General features: G+C 41.8%; 1 protein-coding gene and 1 long non-coding RNA gene across 4 annotated transcripts in view; one reads left to right on the top strand and one right to left on the bottom strand.

Moving 5' to 3' along the window:
- Positions 1-264: 264 nt before the first annotated feature.
- Positions 265-6,520, bottom strand: LOC307223662. The gene is made up of 2 exons (XR_013842171.1): positions 5,773-6,520; positions 265-4,628 (listed from the first exon to the last, which is right to left on the bottom strand). It is a non-coding gene; the product is annotated as an uncharacterized lncRNA (long non-coding RNA).
- Positions 6,521-6,992: 472 nt separating this feature from the next.
- Positions 6,993-14,345, top strand: part of ATP8A1 (ATPase phospholipid transporting 8A1) — a 77,714-nt gene continuing 70,361 nt past the window's right edge. For 2 of the 3 annotated variants that reach the window (XM_079989651.1, XM_079989649.1), the window contains exon 1: positions 6,994-7,391. In XM_079989651.1, the coding sequence (XP_079845777.1) occupies positions 7,343-7,391 (49 nt within the window). In that variant the 5' untranslated portion in view covers positions 6,994-7,342. Of the gene's footprint in view, positions 7,392-14,345 lie in introns of all 3 variants that reach the window. The other variant, XM_079989650.1, reaches the window with a different exon arrangement.

Raw genomic sequence — 14,345 nt, 5'->3', positions numbered from 1 at the left:
AGTTGTCAGATGTCACAGAAAGGAAAGCAGAAAGGCCGTGACTTATCTTTGAAGATATAGCAGTTCTTTCACCTCTGAAAGTAAGTTGGTGGAATGATGTAGCGGCTTGTATAACACTGATTTATTTATATTCCTCCCGTCTTTGAACGTGAGTCATCAGAAAGCAGTTAATCACAAGCTAGGGGTTCTCATCTTATCTCCAAGAAAGTGGCATAACATACTTACTGCAGCACACAAAAGCCACATAAACTTGCAAAAACAGTCTGAGGTTGAAATCAATTTAGTTTATTCTGTTTAATTAGTTTGACATCTCTGCTTCACACTTCCCCTTAAGCAAGAAACTATGACAACAGATTAAAGCCAAGGTCCCATTTTCCAACAGATCATAATTTGCATAATATATCGTTTTTACATCGAGAGAAGACTTTGGTCCTGGTGTAAACAAGCAAACTAGAGAAAGTTAGTTACCATAAATGTGTTTTTCATACAATTGTTTATGCTTAAACATGTAATATATATATATGAACACAAATTACAAGGTCTCATGGTACTCTAGAATGCATGGTTGTTGTTTTTTTTAAAAAAAAAATCAATATGCCCCCAAATTAGATTTCCTGTTTTGCCATTAAACATGGAAATAAAATTTTATTCTGGCATATACATGATTCATGGTATTCCTCTGATTAAATTATTGGAAGAAACCAAGATGCTGATCAAAAGCACATGCTTACTAGATGATGCATACGGGCAAATTAACCCTTTGCATTCTTGTAGCAATAATAAATCATTGTATTGTTCAAGCCACCTTATCCGCAGGAATAGGATTTACCTTAGCTCAAGTGGTAAATTTGCCAGTTCAGTGGTTCCTCTAAACAGCTGCCACTGGCAGGGTTTTAAATTTAGACATGACAAATGCTCTCCTCTGAGTGTGGCCCAGCTGCTGCTCAGAGACACAGTCTGAGAATGCACCAGGTAGTCTTTGGATGATGGAATCAGAGCGCTAGATTGAACCAGAAGGCTGTTTAGTCTGATCTCCATCACAAAGCACGTCCATCACCGCCACTGCCCTCCACAGATCGGACAGGTAACATTTTACAATCATTGTTCTCCTCACCTCCCTTCTAATAAGCAAAGTATGACCTGTAGATCTGAATCATGTTGAGATCTATGAGCCTCTCTTGGATATTAAAGTAGAAGTGAAGAAGAAGCAATAATTGCTTGCATTTCTTTGAGAAATCTGAACCAGCTCAAAATGTACTGTATAACTACATGGGTGCTAAGCATGTGTGCTAAAAGGGTGAGCCACACTCTGGACATCAAAAAAGTCTTTACAACATACGCTAAAACATTTTTGTTTAGGCAAGCCTCTCCAGACATGTAGAATGTTGACATGGCTCTTAAGCGGAATTTAAATGTTTTTTGAATATTTTAACTACAGTTGTTTTTAACTTTTCTTTACTGATATTACAACCAAGCAAGCTGAAATTTTGTGAAGTAAATAAATAAATAGATCACAGTCATTCTAGTTGCCAGGAGATCAGTGACTGTTGATATTCATGTGTGATGAATATTGTCAAGAGATACACCAGTGAATGTTGGCAGTCACCTACATGCAACATTCATGTGCACATATATATGAAAAATGGACAAATACATCTTTTCCACAAAATTAATTTGGGAGTGTTGGGACTCACATGCGAATGTCAACATTTCCCAAATTTTGAATATCTGCAGCAGATATACAGTGGTACCTCGGGTTTCATACGCTTCAGGTTACATACGCTTCAGGTTACTCCACTAACCCAGAAATAGTACCTCGGGTTAAGAACTTTGCTTCAGGATGAGAACAGAAATTGTGCTCTGGTGGCGTAGCAGCAGCAGGAGGCCCCATTAGCTAAAGTGGTGCTTCAGGTTAAGAACAGTTTCAGGTTAAGAATGGACCTCCGGAACGAATTAAGTACTTAACCTGAGGTACCACTGTAGTATCACTCTTTCTCATAGCGATCTTCGGGGATGAGCGCCGGCAGAAATGGAGTCCAGATGGAGCCGCTGATAAACGTGGTTTGCAGAAATATTAAAAAATTACGATGTGAGAATACATAATGTAGAGGAAGCAACAGCAGCCCCGTGAGGTTTGAGCGTGTCCAGGAGCCACAGAATATTGAGTATTGTTTGGTTTAAAAAAAGGAAACAGAAAACAAAGAGAAGAAATGGGATGCCCAGCTTGAGTTCCTTCCAGATTATAGCATCCTCTAAGAACGGTCTGGCAGGAACTCTTAAATAGGAGCATTACAGCCGGGAGGTGAAGATACTTGGCAACATTTTGTTACTGGCCCCACTTCTCCCCTTACATGAGAAACAAATATATGTCACATTGATTTAGTCTCCTTACCTCCCAGGTACCCTTTTCCTATTTCCTGCTAGGGACTGTAACAAATAATCACACACAATGCTAACATCTGTAGAGCGGCTAGACACAGAAGCACAGCCGAGCTGAGAATACTGCAGCCTAATGATGCAGAGAATAACCTATTATTTTCCGGCAGCAGGCTGCTACTAGCAGGTTTTCTGGCATAAGGCCTGGGTGGAATTCACTTACCTTTCTAAACCGCAAACCTACATTTCACATTTGTGTAGCACACAACTTCTCCTTTCGTGATAACTGGGGATTATTTTTGAAACAAACCCAAGGTCTGCAAAACCACCCCAGTCTCAGTGCGTAATCTTTCACCTGGCACAGAATGTCATGTCAGTTTGCATAACTATTTCCCTTCACCGCAGAACATGCAAAGATATCTCTCTCATATCTAGTCCTGCCACTGAGATTCTGTCATATGGTGTGCTTAGCATATTCTGTTAAGAAAAGCATTTCCTTTCATTTAGAGAAAATGCAAGACATTCAAGTTTCATTTGTGAAGGTCACAATGTTAGCCTTTGTCAGGCATATCTGAGTGTGATGACCTTCTCAGAACAATAGCGGTTATATTTGTTTCTATTTATTCCACTTCAGTTTGGCAGGCAATAGTTTGTGTTTTAATGGTATAACCGCCAAACACTGTGGAATCAAGAAGCCCTGCAGAATGAAAATTCTGTAGCAGCATTTATTTTAAAAACCTTACCAGAGCCCTCCATGCTTAAATTAGAAATGTTTTATTTTACGCCTCTGACATTGTGAATCGGCTTTTCTTTGCCTGTTAACCATTGTGCAAATTGTCAGAGCTAGTGTCAAAATAAGTCAGAAAGCAAAATGCTGCTGATGTTTCTCCCCTGGAGGAAACTATAGCTTGATCTTCCATCTTTTTCTTATCTTGTAGGGGAAGAGGGCTTGATTTCACACTGATGTAGATTTGTCAATGTGTGGCAATCTGGGTGTTAGCTCACAGCTCTGTGGTTGAAAAGTCTGGATGAAACAAAGTGCTGAAGAAAGACTTATTTCCATAAACATAATGCTCAGAGTAATTGTTTAAAAGCCTTCTGTTAGCCGAGCTCTCACAATGACTAGTGGTCAACGCTATGCATATGTGTTGGGGGAGATTTAAATGGTTGTGTCTTTTTTAAAAGAAACTCAATTTAACGTTGTGTTAAAGAATCGAAATTAAAAATCAACTCGCAAACCAGGTTGACTTAAAAATGGTCGTAAAAATAATTTAATTTTTGCTCATTTGTTTTGTTGGAGGTTTCTGAACCCATTTCAATAGGTTTACTCTGAGTAAAACTTGGATGAATATCATCCAATGGGTCTACTCTGAGTAAAACCCAGTTGAACACTGCCCATTAAGTTCCATGAATGATACATGGCAAGAAATACAGTTAATTGTTGAAGGAGAGGGGATAATGGACCAAATAAGTTTTTAAAACAAATATTAAAAGCAAACTCAGGTGTTGTATGCAGCTACAAGAAAACAGATGTTAGTGGTCGAATCAGCAAGAAATAATGTGTAGAAGATCAATAAAGTATTTATATTATCACCCATTGCCCCCCTCAACTTACGAACTTTGTTAAACAAATTTGATCTATCACTATAGACGTATGCATTTATAAGAGGCAGGATAAGTAGTGGGTAAATTAGTTAACTCAACCACAAGCTTAGCCAAACCACAAAAATTAGTGTAAGCTTATTCAACCCAATTTCAGAACATAACGCAAACATAGTTTCTCTGAGAAGAACCTGTGGTTCAGCATCTGCTCAGTTATACTGTATGATAACTATAAATAATTATCCTAGACTAGTTCCAACTGCAAGTGCTGAACCAAACAGATGCAGAGGACTCAACGGAGTAGCATGCAAAGCTACCAATCATAAGTGTTCAAAATAGTTGGCTAATGTAATAAGAGGTGACAGACATTTAGCTTCAGGCATACTTGGATTAAGCTGGTTATCCAGACCCATTTCAATTCGGCTGCAGATGTGGTTTTGGTCACTTTGGTTGATTAGCTGTGTTGGAAGGAGAACAAGGAGTATGTGACCCCGCTAATTTTCCTTTACCAGCAGCTTTTGATGCTTTCCTTCTGAACAGGCTCCATGGGCAGAAGTTAGAGGCACTGTTACAGTTGCGCTCCTGCATACAGGACCAGTTTCAGAGAGCAGAAGTTTGAATTAGGGTTTTAGGGTTGGGTATGATGTGACCTAGAGGAAAAACGAACAGAAACAGCAAAATAGGGTTAATAGAAAGATATTTAGCTCTCCCAGAAGCAGAGCATCTCTGCAAATGTGGTAGGCAGGAACCTGATACGTTGGAGCATATTTTCTTTTCGTGTGATTTTGGCATTTATGCCAGAAGACAGTTGTTAGAGGCCTTACAACTTAACAGGCTCGGTTCTATGCCGCCAACGGTTCAGGACCTGCTCTCGGACAGGAATGATGAAATTACTTTAATAGTGGCTAAATTTTTGAGTGCTGTCCATGTGGAAAGACTGGGCCATTATAGAGAGATTTAATGGTTCTTGATTGGTCGGTGATGTGGTAGTGTTATACTGTATTATTTATGCAAATTGTTATGCCAAATTCGTATTTTCCACAATCTGTATATGGTGTTTGTTTTATAATGTGTGGTTTGCTATGACTAATAAAGGATTGATTGATTGATTGATTGATTGATTGAACAAAATAGGGTAAGTTCACCACAAGGTGCTTTTAAATAATAAAGTCAGGGAGGGGCGGAGAGAAACAGGAAAGAATGGGGGGAAGTTCAACAGTATAGAAAGTCTTTTGCTTCTGAAATTCTTCAGATGTTCTGTCTGTCTAAGGAAGAACCTCAAATATCACTTTAAGCAAATGATGGTGGCAACTCTCAAACAAGGATCTAGTTGCATGCATCTGACTCTACCTCAATGCCCCTCAAAGCATGATGTTTCCACATACATAACCATGCCAAAGTAACGTGTGGGGCTTTTTTTCAGCCAGAACTCATTGGAACTGGGTTCCAGCACCTCTTTTGTGTGTTCCCGCCCCTCTGAAGTGCTGAGGGCTGCGTGTTGTAGGCGGGCAGCAGGCAAAAGAAGAGAAGTCCTTGCCCTAAAAAAAACCTCAACAGCTATGGCTGGTTGCTCCCCCTAAACAAAGCTCAACAACTTACCTCTTTTTCTAGAGGAAAAAAACACTGTGGTAACATGTGACATAATTCAACTATTGCTGAAGCTATGTGAAATACCAGCTACACAGAAGTTATTTTCAGTGGCAGCTATGTTACTGTGGTCTGAGTATAAGCTTTCGAGTTCCCATGTTCACCACTAGTTGTGTGCATGTGTATGTGAGTGATCTCTTCCCCTACCTTGTTTTGTTTTGTTTTTTGCTTTGTTTGCCCATGATTAAGAGTTCTGAAGAACTCAAAAGCTTGCAGTTTTTCCACATCTTGGCTGACCAAATAAAGGTATTGTCCTAATGTTTTGTTTGCTTGCTTGCTGAATTTCTCTCATGGACCAACACAGCTGTTTTTCCTTTTCGTGTGATTTGGAAAGTGTTGATGTTAGGCATTCAGCTTCGGAATCCTGATCTGAAGGAAAACTATCTTGTATTACCTGAAGATGAGACTTTATCCTCTAATGGAACATTCCATAAAACTGCTAAGTAAACCTACCCAGTGTGGTTTATATTGACATTTCTACCAAGCACTCCACCTAAATTTAATCTCTTGTCTGTGTTGCCACAAGGGCTACTTGGTTTCTCTGTTTTCATTTTGTCAATCTCCAAAGAAACCTGGGCGTTTCTCCTAAACTCCTGGGCAATGACTGGTTTCTATATTTGCATAGAAAGGACAACAGCCATTGTGTGTTTTTACGTTCCAGCTTTCCAAGAGCTGATAGTAAATAGCACCCAATATAGCCTCATTTAAAAGTCTGCTTCATCTCTTACTCTATGTTAAAGCGGATGAGAAGCACACAGAGATGGCTTTACTACCTGCAATATTTTATTTTCTCCCCTGAAGTAGGCACAGTATTGCTTTAATGCAGATTTTGAAATTTAACATAGGTCAAATATCTTTCTACTTTTTATTTCCATGATTGAGGGGGTCAGCTGCCCGCCCCCCTGCCTAAACCCATGACAGATGGCTATGGTCTCGAAAGTGGGTAGAGCACGAGACGCTTGAATCTCAGGGTCGTGGATTCGAATCCCACGTTGGACAGATGCTTCCTGCACTGAAATCCACAACCACCCGCTTTCCTCTCCTCCTCCTCCTATTGTCAAGCGAAGGGGTCCGCCTCAAGACGCGGCTCGTTCCATTCTTACCCAGTTTGGGAGGGGGGGCGATCAGAGAGAGGCTGGCACGAAAGGCGCGAACGAGGCAAGCCGCCCCCCACCCCGTTTCGATCTGCCGGGAATGGAAGGCAGGCCTTCATCCGTGGATGAAGCGGCGCCTGACGCGGGCCTGGTGTTGTCAGGAGGGAGGGGATGAACAAGAGCTACCTCCCGCGGAACGCCAGTTGGTACGTTCCAGGGCAGCTGAGCGGGGGGGGGGGGAGAGAGAGCAGCAGCAACTAGAGAGTGAGCGTCGCGCGCCCGCTGTCAGTTGGCCCGAGCGGCGGGCGCGAGAGGGGTGTCGTGGCGCATGTTCGCGGAGCTCTCGCGACTGCAGGCGTCGCTCTGGTGTCACAAGAGATCTCCTCCCCCTACCCCCAATATCTCCCGTTTTTTAATTCCCCCCAAACGGTGGTGTTTTGGTTTGTATTTCCCCCTCTCGCTTCTTCTTCTTCTTCTTCTTTTTTGCGCAAGGCGAAAGGAGGGAACCGTGAGGGAGCTTTTGTGAGGAAGAAGGAGGAAGACCGGAGTCGGAGGCAGGCAGGCAGGCAGGCGGGCGGGCAGGGTTGTTGGCTCGCTCGCCCTGAGAGGACGCCTGAGGCGCGATGCCCGTCGTGCAGAAAACCGTGTCCGAGCTGCGGTTCCGGGCGGAGGGTGAGTGGGGCTGCTCCGGCGGCTTTTTCTGCGTGTGAGGAGGGAAGGGAAGCGGGAGGGAGGGAGGGAGTCCTCGTTGGCTGCTATCTTGCCATTTTCCGGACCCAAACATCCCGAGTACGAGCAATAAGAGACAAGGGAGCCTTTCGTGCTAATGGGGAAAGGATTCCTCGGCAGCCCCTCGTCCCACGCCCCCCTTTGCGCTGCTCTTTTCTTCCGTTTTCGGAGGAAGGCGCTCTCTGGATTTCCCCGCCTTCCCCAGAAGCGCCCCTCACGGTGGCGCCTGGGCCAGCAAGCAGGTAGCAAAAGACGTAACCCCCACCCCCCCACCCAAGACTGCCTCACCTGCTCCCTTCTGGTTTTACCCACAACCATTTCACCCCATTCCTGTCAGTAGAAGAAATGTTATAGAAAGGGAGCCAGGGGTGCCAATTTGAATAAAATATAGGGGGTGGGGGCAAAGGTAAGCTCCGCCCCACATCATCAATCTCACCATTTGAATGACAGTGTCCACCAACTTTGAGGGGGCCCAGGTAAAAGGTAAAGGTACCCCTGCCCGTACGGGCCAGTCTTGACAGACTCTGGGGTTGTGCGCCCATCTCACTTAAGAGGCCAGGGGCCAGCGCTGTCCGGAGACACTTCCGGGTTACGTGGCCAGCGTGACATCGCTGCTCTGGCGAGCCAGAGCCGCACACGGAAACGCCGTTTACCTTCCCGCTGGTAAGCGGTCCCTATTTATCTACTTGCACCCGGAGGTGCTTTCGAACTGCTAGGTTGGCAGGCGCTGGGACCGAGCAGCGGGAGCGCACCCCGCCGCAGGGATTCGAACCGCCGACCTTTCGATCGGCAAGCCCTAGGCGCTGAGGCTTTAACCCACAGCGCCACCTGCGTCCCTAGTGAGGGGGCCCAACGCCCCTTCAAATGTTTTATTGGGGGAAGGGCTGAAGGGACCCCGGCCCCTAGGAGTTGGCTCCTATGAGAGGGAAAGAGAAGAGCCTTTTTTATCTAGCACCCCAACCCACACCCACACAAACCAGTTTAATTCTAGAACTACAGCCACATCACCTTGCCAACAAAGGTCTGTATAGTTAAAGCTATGGTTTTCCCAGTAGTGATGTATGGAAGTGAGAGCTGGACCATAAAGAAGGCTGATTGCCGAAGAATTTATGCTTTTGAAATATGGTGCTGGAGGAGACTCTTGAGAGTCCCATGGACTGCAAGAAGATCAAACATATCCATTCTTAAGGAAATCAGCCCTGAGTGCTCACTGGAAGGACAGATTGTGAAGCTGAGGCTCCAGTACTTTGGCCACCTCATGAAAAGAGAAGACTCCCTGGAAAAGACCCTGATGTTGGGAAAGATGGAGGGCACAAGGAGAAGGGGACGACAGAGGACGAGATGGTTGGACAGTGTTCTTGAAGCTACCAGCATGAGTTTGACCAAACTGCGGGAGGCAGTGGAAGACAGTAGTGCCTGGCGTGCTCCGGTCCAGGGGGTCACGAAGAGTCGGACACGACTAAACAACAACAACAACACAGCCACTCTGCATAGAATCATAGCATCACAATATTGTAGAGTTGGAAGGGAGCCCTGAGGGTCATCTAGTCCAACCTCCTGCAATTGGGGGGGGGGTTGAACCCACGACCCTGAGATTAAGAGTCTTGTACTCTACCAGCTGAGATGCTGCCCCGTTTCCAACTGTGCTAGCAGCATGCACTCTCCTTTGTTTGAGGTATACAGTCTGGACCATCCTCCCCATCTCCGAGTCTGTTCCTCTGCATCTCGCTTGCGTTCATCTGACTGTCGTTTGACTGTCCTCCCCTCACCCCCCCCCAAAAAAATCCAGAAAATAGTCAGCATACCTGACACAATGGAAGCATAGACAGTGGATATTCCACAGCTTTTGTTGTTTGCTGTATGTTTTGTGATCATCAGGCTGAGGGAGGAGAGAATTGCTATTTCATGTTCCTACTGTGGCAGGGATAGAAATAATAAAATCATTCTCATCAATATACTTAGGAGCCAACTCTAGGGACTGAGGTCCCTTTGCCCCCTCCCCCAATCAATGTTTTAGGGGGCAGCCCACTCACCCCCAAATTAATGGGCATTGCCATTCAAATGATGTGTGTGTGCTGTGTCATGTGATTGATTATGTGGTGTGGGACTTACCTGCCCCTCCAATATTTTATTCAAGTTGGCACCCCTGTCATTACGCAACCTTACAGTCAACTGTTGATGGTCTTATACATGGTCCATGAAATCCACAGACAAAGATGACATTTCTACATATTCCAGGATTTCCAAGCAATGCAGGGAAAAATGCATTAGTGTTTTGTTTTGTTTTTAAAAGGAAAAAAATCCAAAGAGAACTGGGTGTGCTCATTGCCGTTCAGGGGCTGCAAAATGTTGGTGGCAGTTGAGCAACGGGGCGGGGGGGGGTTGGCCTGCTCAAACCCTTAATAGTTTCATGTAATATCCTGAAGCAGGGTGAGTTTTGGAATGTATATCTCAGCCATGATTCCCTCTCCTTACCAGTATGAGGTTTTAAAGACACTGATCCTTTTGAAGTTAATAGAGTACAAGGAGGCTGATTTTATAGACTTGGAGGCAGAACTCCTAACTGTTTAAAGTGTCTTGTAAAAATAGGGATGTGTGCACTGAGGTTACACCTCTCAACCCCAACTCTCCTTCACCAGCTCTTTCGTACAGCAGAGGAAGGCGGGGAGGAAAAACACCTGCTTCCGTTCAGTTAGCTTTGGGGTAGATGTGGAGCTTTCTACTCATCTATTCCTAAACCTCAGTCAGTACTATAGGGTAGTTGCATTACAGCACCAAACTGTTGAAGCTCAGGGCTAGATGCAAAGGAAGCTACTCATCTTGCCCTGAAGCTCAGAAGTCTCATACCATTGCACTATGGGGATGATAATTTAACCTATCCCATAGTTCCTCATTGGCCCATAAATTGGACATCCTATTTTATAGGATTTAGATTCGCATTTTACCCATAAGTTCCATAATAATAGCAACTAAAGTTATTTCAAAATGTTCAAATCATGTCTCCTCTCTAATTCAGCATGCAATCTAGTCTACTTTTTGTAATTTTTGAAGATGATTTTAAGGTTTCATTCATTTGCTTATTTATTTTTATTTATCTAATATGTAGCAAGAGAGACAAAACTTCACACATTAAGTCTCAGTGTTTGGTAATAAAAATAATAAACTGAAACCTGTAAATGAAAGTAAATTTTTTGTTTTCTTGGATTTTTGCTTTGTTTGTACTCTTGCATGCAGTTACAGACACAAAAATAAAAGGGAGCCCTGGCAGTCATTCATTCAATGATGTGTTTACATCTTTAGTATAGCATTACTCATAGCTCCACAACTTTTGTATCGTATTTCCATATCTTGAATGCTTACACAATATTGGCACGAAGGCTTATGTCATGCTCTGTTTCAGTACAAGTTGTCTCACATTTTTGCATAGAAGAATTGCATACTTGTTAGCACTAATCAGATAAAAGCAGGCACAAGCAGTATTGCTTAACTTTTCATATTGGGAACGATGTGAATCAGTTTATAAAATGGATGGGGAAATATGAAGTAAGAAACTTGGCTGAAAATTTTGGACATTAATATTTGAAGATCTGTTGGGATTCATGAGCCACTTGATAAGATGAATAATGAACCAGTGTATTGGAGTAATAGTACAATAGAGGAGCATTGGTTTACTGGACTTAATGTAAAAACTAACACATTATTTGGCAGTTATATGAATATCAAAACAATTTCCGCAGTAGCTATAATAATTGCTTTATATTACTAAATGTAGTTAGTATCCCCATGTTAGTTTATATGGACTTAACAGATAAAGGGTAAGATATAGAAGAAGAAATAATAATAATAATAATAATAATAATGCCAGTGGGAGCTATTTTAGAAAAGCTGATGTGAATTTTAATATGCATGTTTTAATGTACTGTAAATTTCTCCTGATGTTATAGTTTTATCTTTTTGTTAACCCCTTTGATTTTTTTTTTACAATCAAGCAGTGTATAATTTTTTTTGAAATACAGTGGTACCTCTGGATGCGAACGGGATCTGTTCCAGAGCCCTGTTCGCATCCTGAAGCGAACGCAACCCGTGTGGGTCGCGATTTGCCGCTTCCACACATGCGTGTGACATCATTTTGAGCGCATGCGCAAGCAGCAAAATCCGGAAGTTATGTGTTCCGTTACTTCCAGGTCACCACGGAGCGCAACCCAAAAACGCTCAACCCAAAGCTACTTCAACCCAAGGTATGACTGTAATAATAACACTGGAAGATATAAATTTGAATGAATGACTGCCAGCTTTCCCTTTCATTTTTGCAAGCATGACTGGATGACATATTTAGAAACCGTATTCACAAATAATATATTGCCTTGACTTGGCCATTCAGCAGTGAAAGGAAGCTAAGGACCCAGTTAAACAACAACAATTTTAATTTCTCAGTTTTAAGAATTCTATTTTGGAAGCAAAAAATAAAATTAGGTATTTATTATTATATTTATATCCTGTCCTTCCTCCCCAAGGATCTAATTTCTTTCCTTGTAATTATTTCACTCTCCAGCAATGAGGCCCACAAAGTCTGCTTTCTCCTGAACTTATCAATCACTTGAATTAGTCGTGCTCATTGGAAGGAATGGGAAATAAAAGTGTGCTCTCAAATGGAATAGAATAATTTTCTGCCATCCACATCAGAGGAGGATCACAGAAGTTACTCAGGCAGATTGTTTTCAGCCAAGAGAGCATGACTGAGCATAATTCCTATAGTAGAAGTTTAGGGTGGGACAAGAAATAATCTGAAAGTGTTTCTTTCCATAAATGGTATATCTTGTCCCTAGTCTTTGAATTTTCACAGATATCAGTTATGCAGCTAACCCCTGGTAAAAACAAGGTGCTATGTGAGTGAGCCATGAGATGCTAGAACTTCCTGCTGTTGTTCTGAAAGCTAACTTCCTTGTTTGTTACAGTAAAACTGTTTCTAAAACAAAATTCAAGCCAGTAAGGTTTGTGGGGTGTGGGTGTGCTTTGGAGTCATTGGAGACAGGGCTAATAAGGCTATTGGGAAATGATTTTGTAACATTTCCAAAATTTTATTGCCTCCCAAGCCACAAACCTCTGTTGCATATAGTCAGAAGTGTTCTTCCAAAAATATTCAAACCAACCAGACTCTTCTGTCTTTATATTATGGCCTAAGAACCCTGCATCAAACAGTTTTGAGGAAACAAAATCTATTTTCAGTAAGATGGATTGGCTAAAACAAATATCAATATATTAACAGTAAAGGGTGGGTTAAATTTGCTTTTTTCAAATGTTGTTTTTGAGTGCCTGCCAAAACACAGAACTTTAGTTTTGCAATAATTTTTAATCTGTCAGTTGTAAACAGTACTCCTAAAACCTTTTCAATATTCTTTTTTCTAACAAAAGTAACAGAATACTGCCATATTATCAACGTATAGAACAATCAGTACTTTATAAATCTGAATTGGGGAGTGTATGTGTGAAATCAGGATTGCAGAATTATTTGACTACAGTACATTATTAATGTAAATGTTGAAAAGTAAGGGCGGGCAGACAACGTTATATAACATCTCTATTGTTTTTATGTTCTTTATACTCAGAGATATTTTAAAAACCGCTTTAAAAAACAAAAGTGTTTTATTCTTATAACTATGGAAATAAACTTTGACTTAAAACATAGAGTATGTCTGGTAAAATCTCAGAATCTATAGGAAGAGTAATCAGGAGTCTAATATTCAGGTGGTTCAGTTTCAGTATTTTGCACAGCTTTGTGTTCCCTGCAGGGCTAATGATTGGCCTTGGAATTCCTAATCCTGTTACAGTGATAAAACTAAGAAAGATTGGACCTTGTCAGTGCATGAATGACAAAACTATGAAACCACCTTATATGTTCTTTTGAGTTTTTCAAACGAAGCAATGAAGCAAATAACATAGCTACCTGATATCAGCCTCATACCCTTTTCCATTCAGTAATCTAAAAATATTTTTTCAGAGAGTGCTGCTGAAGGGCTACACCAAAGAGAAGTGACAAAGGTGAAATTGTAGAACCAGTTAACAATTTTAAAAACTAACAAGTCACCAGGGCACAATTGGATTCACGAAGAATGTAAAATTGCTTATCTATTGACTGGAATGTGTAATATTGCTGACATTACCCTTCCTGTTGGGTCTGTCAGCTGCTTTTATCCATAACAGCTAACCTGAGCCTCCTAGCAGATGCTGGAAATGAACAGTAGAACATAACTACCATTTTTATTTCCTACTTGTTAGCTTTTTTGGCTGAGTTGGAAACAGAATGACGGACCTTGAATTATGTTCTTATGTACGTTTTCTTATCTAGAGTACTAGTGAATCATGAGACTTTTTATGCTGTTTAATAGCTAATAGGTAGGTGTGTCATAAGAACGTAAGAGCAGCCCTGTTAGATCAGACCGTAGGCCCATCTAATTCACTGTTCTGTTTCCACTCAGATGCCTACAGGAAGCCCACAAGCAGAACATAAGCACAATGACACTCTCCTGCTTGTACTTCTTCAGTTCCTTCCTTCCTGAAAATGTCCATTCCTGCATGAGTATCTGCCCTACATTTTCTGCAGTGAGGACTGATGTAATCTCTCTAATCTCCTTTAGAACAATTTTCATACCCTTTGGATTCAACAGTTCAACTGCTTCCTTATCCAGTTTCCTGCCTCTGATATATTAAGATTTTTTTTTTATTGTTGGTCTTTAGCAATATGCTCTTCATTCATATATATATATTTGCCTTCATCATTGCCTTCTTGCATTTCTTTAATACAAATCTGCGTTCCTTTTTGTTTTCCTCAACTGGGCAATCATTTAGGCTTGTTAAGCAAGGAGATGAGATGGGAACCTCCTTGACTTGATGGGACCT

This window comes from Podarcis cretensis (assembly GCF_951804945.1).
Source record: "Podarcis cretensis genome assembly, chromosome: 9".
NCBI classification, from domain to species: domain Eukaryota; kingdom Metazoa; phylum Chordata; class Lepidosauria; order Squamata; family Lacertidae; genus Podarcis; species Podarcis cretensis.
This window is presented reverse-complemented; position numbering and strand designations above follow the sequence as displayed.